At 41.3% G+C, this 18,589-nt stretch overlaps 1 protein-coding gene across 1 annotated transcript in view; it reads right to left on the bottom strand.

The window, feature by feature from the left end:
- Nucleotides 1-17,598, bottom strand: part of Ddx1 (ATP-dependent RNA helicase Ddx1) — a 142,017-nt gene extending 124,419 nt beyond the window's left edge. Inside the window, exons 1-2 of the mRNA XM_071664219.1 lie at nt 17,462-17,598; nt 11,641-11,692 (exon numbers count right to left, since the gene is read on the bottom strand). Of these exons, the coding sequence (XP_071520320.1) occupies nt 11,641-11,692; nt 17,462-17,477 (68 nt within the window). The 5' untranslated portion in view covers nt 17,478-17,598. The remainder of the gene's footprint in view (nt 1-11,640; nt 11,693-17,461) is intronic.
- Nucleotides 17,599-18,589: the final 991 nt, after the last annotated feature.

Here is an 18,589-nt window from a genome sequence, read left to right as displayed (position 1 = left end):
TCTCTGTTTACCAAATCATTTTCCCTAACCCTCTCACTTTGCACACCACCTCGACCCAAACACCCTATATCTGCCACTCTGTCATCAGACACATTCAACAAACCTTCAAAATACTCATTCCATCTCCTTCTCACATCACCACTACTTGTTATCACCTCCCCATTTACGCCCTTCACTGAAGTTCCCATTTGCTCCCTTGTCTTACGCACCCTATTTACCTCCTTCCAGAACATCTTTTTATTCTCCCTAAAATTTACTGATAGTCTCTCACCCCAACTCTCATTTGCCCTTTTTTTCACCTCTTGCACCTTTCTCTTGACCTCCTGTCTCTTTCTTTTATACTTCTCCCACTCAATTGCATTTTTTCCCTGCAAAAATCGTCCAAATGCCTCTCTCTTCTCTTTCACTAATACTCTTACTTCTTCATCCCACCACTCACTACCCTTTCTAAACAGCCCACCTCCCACTCTTCTCATGCCACAAGCATCTTTTGCGCAATCCATCACTGATTCCCTAAATACATCCCATTCCGCCCCCACTCCCCTTACTTCCATTGTTCTCACCTTTTTCCATTCTGTACACAGTCTCTCCTGATACTTCTTCACACAGGTCTCCTTCCCAAGCTCACTTACTCTCACCACCTTCTTCACCCCAACATTCACTCTTCTTTTCTGAATATATATATATATATATATATATATATATATATATATACATATATATATATATATATATTCCTTCCCTCCCCCAAACTATTCGCCATTTCCCACATCAGCGAGGCAGCGCTAAGAACAGAGGACCGGGCCCCCGAGGGAACATCCTCACCCGGCCCCCCCTTCCGTTCCTTCATACTATTCGCCATTTCCCGCGATAGCGAGGTAGCGTTAAAAACAGAGGACTAGGCCTTTGAGGGAATATCCTCACCTGGCCCCCTTCTCTGTTCCTTCTTTTGGAAAATTAAAAAAAAACGAGAGGGGAGGATTTCCAGCCCCCCGCTCCCTTCCCTTTTAGTCGCCTTCTACGACACGTAGGGAATACGTGGGAAGTATTCTTTCTCCCCTATCCCCAGGGATAAATATATATATATATATATATATATATTTTTTCTTCTTTTCCCGCTTTGTCGCTGTCTCCCTCGTTTGCGAGGCAGCGCAAGGAAACAGACGAAAGAAACGGCCCAACCCACCCCCACACACATGCACATACACACGTCCACACACGCAAATATACACACCCACACAGCCCTCCACGGCCCAACCCAGACGCTCCACACGCCCAGACTCAATCCACTGACAGCACATCAACCCCGGCACACCACACCGCTCCAACTCACTCCACTCCCCGCCCCCCCCCACCCCCCTGCACGTTCAGGCCCCGACCACACAAAATCCCCCCCACTCCATCTTTCCACCTCCAATTCGGCCTCCCCCCTCCTCGCTCCCTCCACCCCCGACACACACATCCCCCTGGTCAATCCCTCCCCACTCACTCTCTCCATGTGCCCAAACCACCTCAAAACACCCCCCTCTGCTCCCTCAACCACGCTCTCCCCATTTCCACACATCTCTTCCACCCCTACGTTACTTACTCGATCAAACCACCTCACACCACACACCGTCCTCAAACATCTCACCTCCAGCACATCCACCCTCCCGCACACAACTCCATCCACAGCCCACGCCCCGCAACCACACAACACCGCTGGAACCACCATCCCCCCAAACACACCCACTCCCTTCCCCCGAGACAATGCTCTCGACTTCCACACACTCCCCAAGGCTCCCAGAACTTTCGCCCCCCCCCACCCCACGATCCACCTCCGCCCCCACGGTTCCACCCGCTGCCAGATCCACTCCCAGACACCCAAAACACCCCACCTCCTCCAGCCCTTCTCCACTCAAACCCACCTCCCAATTGACCCGACCCCCAACCCCACTGTACCCAACAACCCTGCTCCCATTCACATTCACTCCCAACCCTCCTCCTTCACACACCCCATCAAACTCAGTCACCAGCCTCTGCAGCCTCTCACATGAATCAGCCACCAGCGCCGCACCATCAGCGAACAACAACCGACTCACTTCCCAAGCTCTCCCATCCCCAACAGACCCCACACCCGCCCCTCCCTCCAAAACTCCTGCATTCACCTCCCCAACAACCCCATCCCCAAACAAATCAAACAACCATGGAGACATCACACACCCCCGCCGCAAACCCACATTCACCGAGAACCAATCACCCTCCCCCCCCCACACGCACACATGCCCCACATCCCCGACAAAAACCCTTCACAGCTTCCAACAACTTGCCTCCCACACCACACATTCCCAACACCTTCCACAGAGCAACTGGAGGGATGTCTGATCATTATCTTGTGGAGGCTAAGGTGAAGATTTGTATGGGTTTTCAGAAAAGAAGAGAGAATGTTGGGGTGAAGAGGGTGGTGAGAGTAAGTGAGCTTGGGAAAGAGACTTGTGTGAGGAAGTACCAGGAGAGACTGAGTACAGAATGGAAAAAGGTGAGAACAATGGAAGTAAGGGGAGTGGGGGAGGAATGGGATGTATTTAGGTAATCAGTGATGGATTGCACAAAAGATGCTTGTGGCATGAGAAGAGTGGGTTGATTAGAAAGGGTAGTGAGTGGTGGGATGAAGAAGTAAGAGTATTAGTGAAAGAGAAGAGAGAGGCATTTGGACGATTTTTGCAGGGAAAAAATGCAATTGAGTGGGAGATGTATAAAAGAAAGAGACAGGAGGTCAAGAGAAAGGTGCAAGAGGAGAAAAAGAGGGCAAATGAGAGTTGGGGTGAGAGAGTATCATTAAATTTTAGGGAGAATAAAAAGATGTTCTGGAAGGAGGTAAATAAAGTGCATAAGACAAGGGAGCAAATGGGAACTTCAATGAAGGGCGCAAATGGGGAGGTGATAACAAGTAGTGGTGATGTGAGAAGGAGATGGAGTGAGTATTTTGAAGGTTTGTTGAATGTGTTTGATGATAGAGTGGCAGATATAGGGTGTTTTGCTCGAGGTGGTGTGCAAAGTGAGAGGGTTAGGGAAAATGATTTGGTAAACAGAGAAGAGGTAGTAAAAGCTATGCGGAAGATGAAAGCCGGAAAGGCAGCAGGTTTGGATGGTGTTGCAGTGGAATTTATTAAAAAAGGGGGTGACTGTATTACTGACTGGTTGGTAAGGTTATTTAATGTATGTATGACTCATGGTGAGGTGCCTGAGGATTGGCGGAATGCGTGCATAGTGCCATTGTACAAAGCCAAAGGGGATAAGAGTGAGTGCTCAAATTTCAGAGGTATAAGTTTGTTGAGTATTCCTGGTAAATTATATGGGAGGGTATTGATTGAGAGGGTGAAGGCATGTACAGAGCATCAGATTGGGGAAGAGCAGTGTGGTTTCAGAAGTGGTAGAGGATGTGTGGATCAGGTGTTTGCTTTGAAGAATGTATGTGAGAAATACTTAGAAAAGCAAATGGATTTGTATGTAGCATTTATGGATCTGGAGAAGGCATATGATAGAGTTGATAGAGATGCTCTGTGGAAGGTATTAAGAATATATGGTGTGGGAGGCAAGTTGTTAGAAGCAGTGAAAAGTTTTTATCGAGGATGTAAGGCATGTGTACGTGTAGGAAGAGAGGAAAGTGATTGGTTCTCAGTGAATGTAGGTTTGCGGCAGGGGTGTGTGATGTCTCCATGGTTGTTTAATTTGTTTATGGATGGGGTTGTTAGGGAGCTGAATGCAAGAGTTTTGGAAAGAGGGGCAAGTATGAAGTCTGTTGGGGATGAGAGAGCTTGGGAAGTGAGTCAGTTGTTGTTCGCTGATGATACAGCGCTGGTGGCTGATTCATGTGAGAAACTACAGAAGCTGGTGACTGAGTTTGGTAAAGTGTGTGAAAGAAGAAAGTTAAGAGTAAATGTGAATAAGAGCAAGGTTATTAGGTACAGTAGGGTTGAGGGTCAAGTCAATTGGGAGGTGAGTTTGAACGGAGAAAAACTGGAGGAAGTGAAGTGTTTTAGATATCTGGGAGTGGATCTGGCAGCGGATGGAACCATGGAAGCGGAAGTGGATCATAGGGTGGGGGAGGGGGCGAAAATTCTGGGAGCCTTGAAGAATGTGTGGAAGTCGAGAACATTATCTCGGAAAGCAAAAATGGGTATGTTTGAAGGAATAGTGGTTCCAACAATGTTGTATGGTTGCGAGGCGTGGACTATGGATAGAGTTGTGCGCAGGAGGATGGATGTGCTGGAAATGAGATGTTTGAGGACAATGTGTGGTGTGAGGTGGTTTGATCGAGTAAGTAACGTAAGGGTAAGAGAGATGTGTGGAAATAAAAAGAGCATGGTTGAGAGAGCAGAAGAGGGTGTTTTGAAATGGTTTGGGCACATGGAGAGAATGAGTGAGGAAAGATAGACCAAGAGGATATATGTGTCGGAGGTGGAGGGAACGAGGAGAAGTAGGAGACCAAACTGGAGGTGGAAAGATGGAGTGAAAAAGATTTTGTGTGATCGGGGCCTGAACATGCAGGAGGGTGAAAGGAGGGCAAGGAATAGAGTGAATTGGATCGATGTGGTATACCGGGGTTGACATGCTGTCAGTGGATTGAATCAGGGCATGTGAAGCATCTGGGGTAAACCATGGAAAGCTGTGTAGGTATGTATATTTGCGTGTGTGGACGTGTATGTATATACATGTGTATGGGGGTGGGTTGGGCCATTTCTTTCGTCTGCTTCCTTGCACTACCTCGCAAACGCGGGAGACAGCGGCAAAAAAAATTATATATATATATATATATATATATATATATATATATAGACATGCTACCGGATTTCATTCTACCTTCATGGAAGGCTGTTCAGTCATTGCTATAAAAAATAGAGCAACAATGTAACCACAATTCCTACCACTAGCCCGTGGCACTATCCCACCTTATATTCCCTGTCTGGTCACTGTCAGTTTCACATGTCCATAACAGGACAGAGAAAGGTTAGTGTAGTATGTCCTTGCCACACTATGTTTATGGATTATAGTCTCTCTCAAACTTTGAACCCTTTTTTGTACTTTAGAAAGAATCCTGTCATCCTTTGGATACTTACAAGGTAAGTCAAGTGAAATTCTTACTCAGCTATGATAAAGTTTGACAAATGTCACACAAATGATGATATTCAAATACATACATGTCACTACCATGCTATCTTTAAATTTCTAATTACTGTTAAAAAAAAAACTGGTCCTTCAAACAAAGAAGGAAAAAGTTTCATGTCAGGAGCCTCAAAAAAAGTAGTTTTTACCAAAAACTGAGGGAATTTAACTCATATTCAAAAATCAAAGATATGGGTTAACTTAAACTGATTGCACATGAACTTTCTTTTAAATGAATCTTACATTGACAATCATATCAATATTCTATGAAAAGATTGGCCTTACATAATCATAAACTGATGAGGAAGTAAAAGTTTTTGCTCAGTAGTCAGTGCTACATTTTTTTTTTTTTTTTTTGCTTTGTCGCTGTCTCCCACGTTTGCGAGGTAGCGCAAGGAAACAGACAAAAGAAATGGCCCAACCCACCCCCATACACAATGTATATACATACACATCCACACTCGCAAATATACATACCTATACATCTCAATGTACACATATATATACACACACAGACATATACATATACACCCATGCACACAATTCACACTGTCTGCCTTTATTCATTCCCATCGCCACCTCGCCACACATGGAATACCATCCCCCTCCCCTCTCATGCGTGCGAGGTAGCACTAGGAAAAGACAACATAGGCCCCATTCGTTCACACTCAGTCTCTAGCTGTCATGCAATAATGCCCAAAACCACAGCTCCCTTTCCACATCCAGGCCCCACACAACTTTCCATGGTTTACCCCAGACACTTCACATGCCCTGATTCAATCCACTGACAGCACGCCAACCCCGGTATACCACATCGATCCAATTCACTCTATTCCTTGCCCGCCTTTCACCCTCCTGCATGTTCAGGCCCCGATCACACAAAATCTTTTTCACTCCATCTTTCCACCTCCAATTTGGTCGTTCCCTCCACCTCTGACACATATATCCTCTTGGTCAACCTTTCCTCACTCATTCTCTCCATGTGCCCAAACCATTTCAAAACACCCTCTTCTGCTCTCTCAACCACGCTCTTTTTATTTCCACATATCTCGCTTACCCTTACATTACTTACTCGATCAAACCACCTCACACCACACATTGTCCTCAAACATCTCATTTCCAGCACATCCACCCTCCTGCGCACAACTCTATCCATAGCCCACACCTCGCAACCATACAACATCGTTGGAAACACTATTCCTTCAAACATACCCATTTTTGCTTTCCGAGATCATGTTCTCGACTTCCACACATTCTTCAAGGCTCCCAGGATTTTTGCCCCCTCCCCCACCCTATGATCCACTTCCGCTTCCATGGTTCCATCCGCTGCCAGATCCACTCCCAGATATCTAAAACACTTTACTTCCTCCAGTTTTTCTCCATTCAAACTTACCTCCCAATTGACTTGACCCTCACCCCTACTGTACCTAATAACCTTGCTCTTATTCACATTTACTCTTAACTTTCTTCTTTCACACACTTTACCAAACTCAGTCACCAGCTTCTGCAGTTTCTCACATATTTCTTTTTATTTTCTTATAAGACAATTTTTGTAAAGCTTCCAGTACATGAGTAACAGTCTGCAAATAAAAACTGTGGCATCTAACCATCATACGAGTGAGACCAAAAACTATAATTTTTTGTGAAATATATCTAGCTCTATTTCTCATTCAAAATTTACACCATCATTTTTGACTTGTTTCTAATTCAAAATCTTGAACAAAAGTTACAGTAAGATACTAGCCTGTCAGCTGCAGTGTCCTTATAAAGTAATTACTAATTGGTACTTTATGGGGAGGGAATTTTACACTAATGGGGGCCTTACCTCAAAAATCCTTTGCTATCATTCAACTTCTTAAATTTAAGTATGCTATCTGCTTAACCATGTCCACATTAATTTCATTACATGCTTAAGCCATTATACTCCTTTCTGAGGCTAAAAGTTCCATGTAACAGCTTCCAAGATGTACTTTCAAGACTGCAGCTCCTTCACACACTGTATAAGAATTCTGATTAGTTCAATGACATCAACATGTTATTTAAACTATTCCATGAAGGATGTGGCTTCAAAGGTGTGCTCATTCCACGATGGATCTGCCTTTCATACTTATGAGTCTGGTGTCTTTAAAAAGCACATCAGTGAGGTCATTATGGCTACCATAAGTTGTAATGGGCCCTTATACATATAACCATAGAAGGGAAAATGACCTTATTCATAATTTTCTAGTCACAATGACCACATCTTGTACTCTATCACTCAAATCTAATCTGTAAACAGCTCATGACAATCTTTATTAGAACTGAAGTAGATTGATAAATCGTATATAAATTGTTGGAGGGAGTAACATTAACAAGCCGAGTGTGTACAATACTGAGTAGCCTTGAATTGTCATGTGGGATGTCTGGTGATTTTCTGAAAAGACATTTTCTCCACCTTCCATTATCACCTGAGATCATCCACTGATAAGGTGATTTCAGCTTCATTTAGCCCTATCCTGGAGTTGCTTTGGAATATCCATACCCCTATTGTATATATAAGTAATATGGGCCACCATGGACCTTTTGACATGCCAACTGGTCAGAACATAAACTGCACAACACAACCACCTCACCATTACCCTGGTGAGTTTGAGAGTTTCTACAGTATATGGGCAGTATCATTTTCTTTTCCAGTTTTGTATCAATATGGAGTATTTTGTATTCTCTTTTGTATTAAGATGGAGTATCTTATATTCTCTTTCGTATTAATGTGGAGTATCTTATATTCTCTAAAGGCAAACCTGTAAAAAAATTTGCCATTCCTGTTTCTCTTTCTCTGGGCCACACTGGAGAAGGGGAGCTTGCAGAATCCATGGCTGCACAACGTGGAATACGAATGTTCTAGAAATGGCCTCACTCCAAGAGGATATAAGTTTGAATGGTACAAAAATCAAATCATGCAATTTCTACCAGTAATTCAACAGTACTTATAATTTCAGAGTTAAAAACAGGAAGCCTCTACATCAGCAATGCCTTCCAGGAAAATGTAACTATAATAAAAAAAATAATCAAAATCGATATTTCCATAGACAGTTTTTATACACTGGGGATGCAATCTCAAACAACAGAGCAGACAAACATTCAAGCAAGACTAAAACACTCCGAATGATCAGAAAAAAATACAGTAGAACAATAAAGCATGTAAATAAAAGGTTCCACTGTTGAACTTTTTCCAAATCCTCTTACACACATGATACTTTTTTCTAATTAAGTGCATACCTGTACTCAAAGGCATCTAACATTGATACTGAGCCTCTTGTCAAATTTTGTAGTCAATAACCATTCCTATTTCTAATCAGATAAGTAGTAGGTGAAGCTACTAAAGCTTTTGAAAATTCTTTCATCTGAACAGAACCTTTAATGACAGTCCTTCCCACTGTTGCTATATCCTATTGTCTCCTACAAATTTTAGCAGCATGTTTGGGTTTATATATGTTCTAACTTCCGAGGTTACATCTCTTTTTCATCAAAGAACTTAAAAGGTATTACACTTTCTTTTGCCTCACAAAAAGTTAATAGCGCAACATCAGCATCTCTCAGATGGCACTGCCGACAATGTTAATCAAGGACTGAATGCATTTCAGAATAACATAATCACATTGATACTGATCCTCTTGCCAAATTTTGCAGTCAATAATCATTCCATATCAGTTATCTATCCATTCCTATTTCTAATCAGCTGTGTAGTAGGTGAAGCTGCTAAAGCTTTTGAAAATTCTTTCACCTCAACAGAACCTTTAATGACAGTCCTTCCCATTGTTCTATATCCTATTGTCTCCGACAAATTTCAGCAGCATGTTTGGGTTTACATATGTTCTAGCTTCTGAGGCTATTATTTGTTTCATCAAAGAATTTAAAAGGTATTACACTTTCTTTTGCCACAAAAAGTTAATAGCGCAATATCAGCATCTCTCAGATGGCAATGCCGACAACATTAATCAGACTGAATGTATTTCAGAATAACATAATCACAAAACAATACACAAAACAATGTTAAACTTCAGAAACCTTTAGAAAATAAGCACTATAATTACCACATCAAGATGAATGGTGATGCTACTTTGCTGATGTTGCTGCTGAAAAATTTCTGGGAACCTCTAAGACCATTATCAAGGAAGATAGTTATTCTCCTAAGCAAATATTTAATGTGGACAAAACCAAATTATTAAAAAACATTCCAAGTGAAGAGAAGACAGTAACAGGATTCAAAGGGGCTATGGAAGGCTACAAACTCCTTGCAGGGGGAAACACAAAATGTGAATGCAAGGTTAAAATCATTAATGGTCAACCATTCAGAAAATTCCAAGGCTCTTAAAGGATACGCGAAGCAACTTTTGCCAGTATTATCATTTTAATCCAATGGGGTGGAAAGAGGTAAAGTTTTCTGTGATTACTGTGCTGCAAAGCTCCACATAAAGCTGATGGAGTACTACGCAAAGGAGAACAACAATATCAAGATTCTCCTCTTTATGGATAATGCCCATGGCCATCCATCTTCAATACAGGAACTTAGTAAGGACATCAAAGAATTCTTTCTTCTGCTCAACACTACACCACTATTTACAGAGAAAATTTACGAAGCTTGTGATGCATACAGAGAATGACTAGATGGCTGTGATGAAATTATGCAAGTTCTCATCATTAGGGATGCCATCATGAACATCACTGGGGCCGGGAAGGAAACCACCAGTGCATGTTTGAATGGAGTGTGATGGAAGCTTTGCCCACAATTTGTTCAGGGATTCCTTGGTTTTGATGTCAATGCCAATGTATCAAGAACACATGCACACACTGTGGAAACAGTAAAAAGTTAGCTTTAAATAGGCTGAGGAAGGTGATGTGGAGGAGTTGCCAGAATCATGCAAGGAAAAACTCTCAAAGTGAAATCTTTTTCAGTTGAAGAAGGAATGCCAGGAGAAAGGCCTTCATGGGTATGAAAGGTCTTCATGAGTATGGAAAGTTTTGAGATATGTTGAAACGGTGGATACAATGTTGTAATGTTGAGTGATGTCCAGAGAATAAGCATGAGGGTGTGACTCGAGTTTGTCCTGGGAGTGTGGTTTCTAAATGGGTGTATGTCTGGTGGGCTGGAATATAAAACAGAGTTGGGAGGCTGGATGTTTGGTACTTGTCATGCTATTTTAGTGTGTAGATGTTATGTCAGTGTTCTGTTTGTTAAGGGAGGGGGATCTGTGAATATAGGTTAATGATAAGTGAGGCAAAAGTAGACTTTTTATTTCTACATGGATGTTGGTGGTTAGTTTCTGAGTGATTTCAGAAGGAGGTCTAGAGCTATTGCATATATCTGATTGCCAAACAAACTGAAGTGGGTCTTTCCACACTGAAATATCCCAACAAGCACTAAACAAAATGACCTCCCAATGGTCTTAACCTCCAACCCACCAGACATACACCGATCAGAAACCACACTCCCCAAACATGAGTCACAATCTTGTCTACTCTCTTAACATCAACAATCCCTACAATGATACAAACACCTTTTCAACTCACCCTAAGACTTTTCATGGCCATGATGCAACTACCATAATGAAGACACCAAACACTTACCATTCATTAGCCCTACACTCCTAGAATGCACATCACCACAACACTTTATGACCTATGGTTCCAACCAGTGAATGCGGCCAGCTGCAGGAGCCTCATCAAATGGAAGGGACTCATGGGGTAAGATGTAAAGTGTTCTGGGACCATATCCGCAAATGGTAACAACACAAACTATGAATCAACTTCAAAGAGACTATATCATCGTCAGTGGACAATAATGAGTACAGCCCACCAGAGACCCATCTTACCTGCTCCCATGTTGAGCACAACTTTAAATTAGCATAAAATAAAACAAATGGGGTCCAAGGACTGCATAACAAACTATATCACTACTATCATAAAAATATTCACTTTTTTGTGAGACTGTACTCCCTTTCAATTGCATACAATAATACAGCGTCAATGAAAATTACTTTTCATTCATGACATAAAAAGCAGGCTGATTCCATCTACACTTAACTAAACATACCTACCTACCTTCTGCCCTGGAAGACCCTTCCTCCCTTTCCTAGGCCCCTATAGCAATCAGATGGCCAGCCACATCCAAGAGGTAGGACCACAGATCAAAAGGTGTAGTGATGCTAAGCATAAAAGGTGCAGTGATGCTAAGCATGTCAATGTGGGGTAAGTGCAGGGCAACTAAGCATTATGTGTTTAGTGTCTTCATCATGGGTATGAATGGTTTTGAGATATGATGAATCAGTATTTGTAGTTATGTAAAGATCGGTGTTGTTCAGAAAAGAGACAAGAAAGTGTAACTCAATACATGTTTGAGAAGTGTGAAGTGCAGCCACTATAATCAACCATACGAAAAAAAATACAGTTATAGTTGTCTTATTCATGAGTATCTACCATGCAAAATCTGTGTCAACTGTAGCATCAATAACTTACGTCCAGTCCATCTCTTCCACTGCTTTGGCTATTTCCGGCAGTACACCCATCTCTGTAATTAAAAGTTTATCTTTTAATATGTTTTTATCCTATCTTTCTTTTATGATGTCTTTATCCTATTTTTCTGTGTAACACAACTTATATTCTTTGTCTTCACTTTATTTCAGTTACTTCTGCACATGGTCGTAAAAGTGAGCAATGAAAATTTTTTCCCTTTCTCATCTCTATATTAATGGAAGAAGTTCAAAACCACTAATACACATTTCTTAAGCATACAAGCAGGTAAACCTAACAGTGAAATAACTGTCTGGATTATAAGAAAGAGATCTATACATATCTCAAGTTAATACTGACTGTCTCATGACATATCATCACAAGGGAAGGAGAAATAACACTGCTGACTGTGCAACATAATGCAGTAGAATCAATCTGACTGGTCTTCAACTGGCAAGAGTACAGAAGCAAACATGGAAGCTGCTACTTGAGAGCTCTATAAATCAACAATTATTTGCTTAAGGGTACTGGGGCTCGCCACTGCCGAGTTCCAGATTTCTGCCAGATGACGGGCATCAGTTCTGTTAAGGGGACCTGATAGAAAATAGAATAAAATTCCAAGCTACACAGTTTTACTTTCCTAATATATAGGTCTGCATAAATTCTAAACAAAACTCATAACTGTAGTTACTAATGGTACTTCCCAAAATATACCTTGTCTCTCATCCCAAAATGAACAAGGTAAAATAAGGCAAGTCCACAGGCTTGATGTTGCTAGCCAGTTTTGTTCCATGCATAGCCTTAGAACTAGCAATGCCCTTTTTTGTCACTTTTGGTATGAAACTTTTCAAACTCCTTCTTTGTAACTAATCACTGAAGAACCAACACCAAAATGGTCATAGGTTACACAAAAATGCACCCTTCCTGAGTTCTATGGATTTTCCACTTTTTGTTGAATCTCATGCACCCTTCCCTAAGTTCTATGGATTTTCCACTTTTTGGTGAATCTCAAGCACAGTGTGTCCTCTTTTCATATCATAAGCACCACTATATCTATAACTGGATCTTGGATACTTGTTAAATGTAATTATGAAAAAAATAAACTCAAATAATTACCACCACATGCAACAAAATCATTTGCAAAACATAGTAAACAATGGACAGTGGCAAGGCTCACATGCCTGAGTAGTAACCAGACAACAGAACAAAAGTTACTATAAACATAAGCAACATGTCCCTGAGCACCAAGGAGACCCAACACAAAACATAATAAATCATAACCTGTGGACTCTTATTTTCCCAATATTTTCTTTATTCATATAACCCCATGACCCCTCTTACCCTTTTCTGGGGATCATGGAGCTTCAAAGTTGCATTAAAATCAGAAGCAAGGAAACAATTGATTCCTCCTAGCTGAGATGCTTCTCAACAAGATTATACTCCTTTTCATCCAGATATAGCAGTTTGCAATCCTGACTCCGACACATTCACGGCCCACCCAAAAACTAGCCTACACAAGTTCAAATCCTGGTCTCAGTAGTCAGTATACAGAAAACCCAACTACTTATCCTATCCAAATGGTTAGTCAATAAATTGGGTACCTGGCGAACCTTGCGAGGTAGCGCAAGGAAACAGACGAAAGAAATGGCCCAACCCACCCCCATACACATGTATATACATATGTCCACACACGCAAATATACATACCTACACAGCTTCCCATGGTTTACCCCAGACGCTTCACATGCCTTGATTCAATCCACTGACAGCACGTCAACCCCAGTATACCACATCGCTCCAATTCACTCTATTCCTTGCCCTCCTTTCACCCTCCTGCATGTTCAGGCCCCGATCACACAAAATCTTTTTCACTCCATCTTTCCACCTCCAATTTGGTCTCCCTCTTCTCCTCGTTCCTTCCACCTCCGACACATATACCCTCTTGGTCAATCTTTCCTCACTCATTCTCTCCATGTGCCCAAACCATTTCAAAACACCCTCTTCTGCTCTCTCAACCACGCTCTTTTTATTTCCACACATCTCTCTTACCCTTACGTTACTTACTCGATCAAACCACCTCACACCACACATTGTCCTCAAACATCTCATTTCCAGCACATCCATCCTCCTGCGCACAACTCTATCCATAGCCCACGCCTCGCAACCATACAACATTCTTGGAACCACTATTCCTTAAAACATACCCATTTTTGCTTTCCGAGATAATGTTCTCGACTTCCAAACATTCTTCAAGGCTCCCAGGATTTTTGCCCCCTCCCCCACCCTATGATCCACTTCCGCTTCCATGGTTCCATCCGCTGCCAGATCCACTCCCAGATATCTAAAACACTTCACTTCCTCCAGTTTTTCTCCATTCAAACTTACCTCCCAATTGACTTGACCCTCAACCCTACTGTACCTAATAACCTTGCTCTTATTCACATTTACTCTTAACTTTCTTCTTTCACACACTTTACCAAACTCAGTCACCAGCTTTTGCAGTTTCTCACATGAATCAGCCACCAGCGCTGTATCATCAGCGAACAACAACTGACTCACTTCCCAAGCTCTCTCATCCCCAACAGACTTCATACTTGCCCCTCTTTCCAAAACTCTTGCATTTACCTCCCTAACAACCCCATCCATAAACAAATTAAACAACCATGGAGACATCACACACCCCTGCCACAAACCTACATTCACTGAGAACCAATCACTCTCCTCTCTTCCTACACGTACACATGCCTTACATCCTCGATAAAAACTTTTCACTGCTTCTAACAACTTGCCTCCCACACCATATATTCTTCATACCTTCCACAGAGCATCTCCATCAACTCTATCATATGCCTTCTCCAGATCCATAAATGCTACATAAAAATCCATTTGCTTTTCTAAGTATTTCTCACATACATTCTTCAAAGCAAACACCTGATCCACACATCCTCTACCACTTCTGAAACCACACTGCTCTTCCCCAATCTGATGCTCTGTACATGCCTTCACCCTCTCAATCAATACCCTCCCAGATAATTTACCAGGAATACTCAACAAACTTATACCTCTGTAATTTGAGCACTCACTCTTACCCCCTTTGCCTTTGTACAATGGCACTATGCACGCATTCAGCCAATCCTCAGGCACCTCACCATGAGTCATACATACATTACATAACCTTACCAACCAGTCAATAATACAGTCACCCCCTTTTTTAATAAATTCCACTGCAATACCATCCAAACCTATTATATAATATATATATATAATACATATGTTTGCGTGTGTGGACGTGTGTGTGTGTGTGTGTGTGTGTGTGCATGTGTGTGGGGGTGGGTTGGGCCATTTCTTTCGTCTGTTTCCTTGCGCTACCTTGCAGGCGCAGGAGACAGCTACAAAGCAAAAAATAAAAAAAAATAAATGAATTTTATCATACTTACTCTGTCTCCCACGTTTGCAAGGCAGCACAAGGAAACAGACAAAAAATGGCCCAACCCACATGCACACATACATACCTATGCATTTCAACATATACATACTTATATATACATAGACATATACACATGTACACACTCATACTTGCTGCCTCCATCCATTTCTGCTGCCACCCTGCCACACATGAAACGCCACCCCCTCCCCTACACGCATGTGAGGCAGCGCCAGGAAAAGACAAAAAGGCCACATTCGTTCACACTCAGTCTCTAGCTGTCATGTGTCATGCACCAAAACCACAGCTCCCTTTCCACATCCAGGCCCCACAGACCTTTCCATGGTTTACCCCAGACACTTTACAAGCCCTATCCCAATCCACTGACAGCACATTGACCACAGTATACCACATTATTCCAGTTTACTCTATTCCTTGCATACCTCTCACCCTCCTTTATGTTCAGGCCCTGATCGATCAAAATCTTTTTCACTCAGTCCTTCCACCTCCAATTTGGTCTCCCGCTTCTCCTTCTTCCCTCCACCTCTGACACATATATCCTCTTTGTCAATCTTTCCTTACTCATTCTCTTCCTATGTCCAAACCAATTTAACACACCCTCTTCTGCTCTCTCAAACTCACTCTCTATTTTCACACATCTCTCTTAACCTCTCATTACTTACTTAATCAAAAGATCACACACCACATATTGTCATCAAACATTTCATTTCCAACACATCCACCCTCCTCTGTACAACCCCATCTATAGCCCATGCATTGCAACCATATAATAATACTGGAACTACTATGCCTTCAAACATACCCATTTTTGCCCTCCGAGATAATGTTCTCTCCTTCTACACATTCTTCATTGCTCTCAGAACCTTTGCCCCCTCTCCCACCCTGTGACTCACCTCTGCTTCCAAGGTTCCATTCACTGTTAAGTCCACTCCCAGATTTCTAAAGCACTTCACTTCCACCAATTTTTCTCCAATTAAACTTACATCCAAAGTGCACTTTTGTGTAATGATAACATTGTAAGGGGAGATACAAGAATGAGATAGATGTAGAACGGTCAGTTGCTATGCAAGGAAGAGATGAAGCTAGTACGCCATAGGTAAACTCGACTCAACATGACAGAATTAAATTATCATTCCAGTCGATAATCCTTATGGCATTACGTATATGCAGTCCGGAATTTACCGACGAAGTTACTTATTGGATCTAAAGTATCTTAGATCTTGCATTGACAAATTCCTTAAGTTGGCAAACAGATAATTTCATACAGTTAAATCAATACCTCCCCTTGATACCTAGAATCTTTTAGGTCTCCCTTTTAGTTAAAATTCTACATTAATTCCCAGGTTGCTTAAATCCTCTAATGTAGCCTTCGGTAATAACAATACTATAGAGAATATCTTAATCAAAAACTCACCAGAAAATGCAGACTACATTTACAGAATAACTTGTAAAAACTTTAACATGCTTCATGTTGGGCAGACTGGTAATGATGCCACACCCAAACATCACCATCCAAAGACATTTCCAAGCCATTCTTCCCCCATACACTTGAGCTTTATTCCACTCAGAGACACAACAACTAGTTTCTATCCTCAAATACTACCTTGTCATTATAAAATGAAAATATACAAGCTCCTTCACTAATAAAATTATATAACATGTAATTATGAAGGTAGCATATGCATTTTAACAAAAGCCATTGGCCACTTCATTGGTGCCTCTAAAGTGGTACCTAATCCAGATAAATTACCAAGAAAGCAATCACCCCTTCAAATCATAATAGACCCTTACACTTCAACATTAACGAATTTGTGTAGAACCAGCTTACCATTTGCCCATGTCTATTCGGTGCTCGTGTCTGACTCTAAATTCATTTGTGGTATCTGCAGTCAACTATTCCATTCATATACAATTCTCTGGCTCAAGAAACTGCCATATACACCAACATACCAAATAGCAAACAAAATCCATGATCTAATACCATCAATGTACAAAGAAATTATGAATTAAAATAGAATATTTGCTGGTGAATGAAAAGACATTTGAGTTACTTCTAAAAGCATTTTTAATAATAAGATGAAGTTATCACCTAAACATTTTGGGAAGAAGTAGGCTATGTTAGGTTACTAAAGTTACATTAGTCTCTTGTCACCAGTTCAATATTTACCTACATCAGACCCCTAATTCCTTACTGAATGTTGACATGACATAGATTCTTCACCTTAAATGGCAAAGACTTTAATCTAGTGGCCGAAACTGCTTTGGTGGGACAACTCAACTACCGGCTATTATAATACCCATACGTTACTTGTTTTAGCCAAAAAGACTGAAGGATATTAATTGAATTCTAACATTCACAAGTTTCCCAAATCCTGTCTGTTACCTTCGAAAGCTGCCATTGTAGCGAATTTTGAAGAAAGTTGCTTAGAATGGGATCCAAGAAGTTATGACAGACGCACGCCTTGTTTTGATACGTCTAGGGGAACCCTCTGGTACAGCTGTGCCTGACTGCCTCGCCGGGATACGAACGCATACTTCATTTTATTCCATATATATATATATATATATATATATATATATATATATATATATATATATATATATATATATATATATATGATTTTAATCCTTATATGGACGTAACTATCTTAACTTTATTTGAAGATTTCTCTCAAAAGTATAACAAGCATGACTTTACAAATTGTATATAGTAAACATATTCCTAAACAGTGCTCATCCAGACACTTTATTAAAAACTAGCCTCATAAAACAAGGTGCACTGTATACTGATCCGCTACAGGAAACACTAAATTCTTGATTTCCAATTTGTATTAATGTATGCATATGACCCATGACGGTCACATGATTTGTTAAATTTTTTGTGGAAGCGGTCAACTGATTGGCAGACTGGATTTGCTATGTCATCTGTGCACTTAACTGTGGTACCCAGGGCCGTATTTACCCTCATGATCTCCCGTAGGTCAATGTTTTAAAGACGTGCCATCCATGCCCAAACTCAGCTCATACTAACTGGTCAGATCGAGTGTTGGGCCATAATCTTGTACCAGCTAAATTTACAGATCATGTTTTTTATTTTACATCATACAGAAAGACAAAACACATAGATATAAACATCTGCCCCCCCCCCCATTCAGATGCCACCCTTTTGTGCTTGCTTCACGCTACTCATGTCTACAAATTGTGGCCAACTAAGGATATGGGAGTCATGGCGCCAATATATACCCGTCCCTTCACCCAGAACCATTGGCACGTCTTTCAAAAATGTAATGAGCCCATATACATGTATATTAATAGAGCAGGTCTAGTTCAACGATGCTATAATATCTACTGTGATTCATGAGCCCTCTTCTTACCTTCCCTCCAAAAACTTTATTCCTCTCTAGCATTTGACGACCAACCAAGTATTGGCCCCAGTAAACGTGGAAGGAGAGCTGTGTTGTGTCATTCACGGCATGAAGCTCAGTTTGAGTGTTGAGTCATTCAAGTTATA

Source organism: Panulirus ornatus, chromosome 8 (assembly GCF_036320965.1).
Source record: "Panulirus ornatus isolate Po-2019 chromosome 8, ASM3632096v1, whole genome shotgun sequence".
NCBI lineage: Eukaryota > Metazoa > Arthropoda > Malacostraca > Decapoda > Palinuridae > Panulirus > Panulirus ornatus.
Note: the sequence above shows the minus strand (reverse complement) of the source record. Positions and strands in the feature narration are given on the sequence as shown.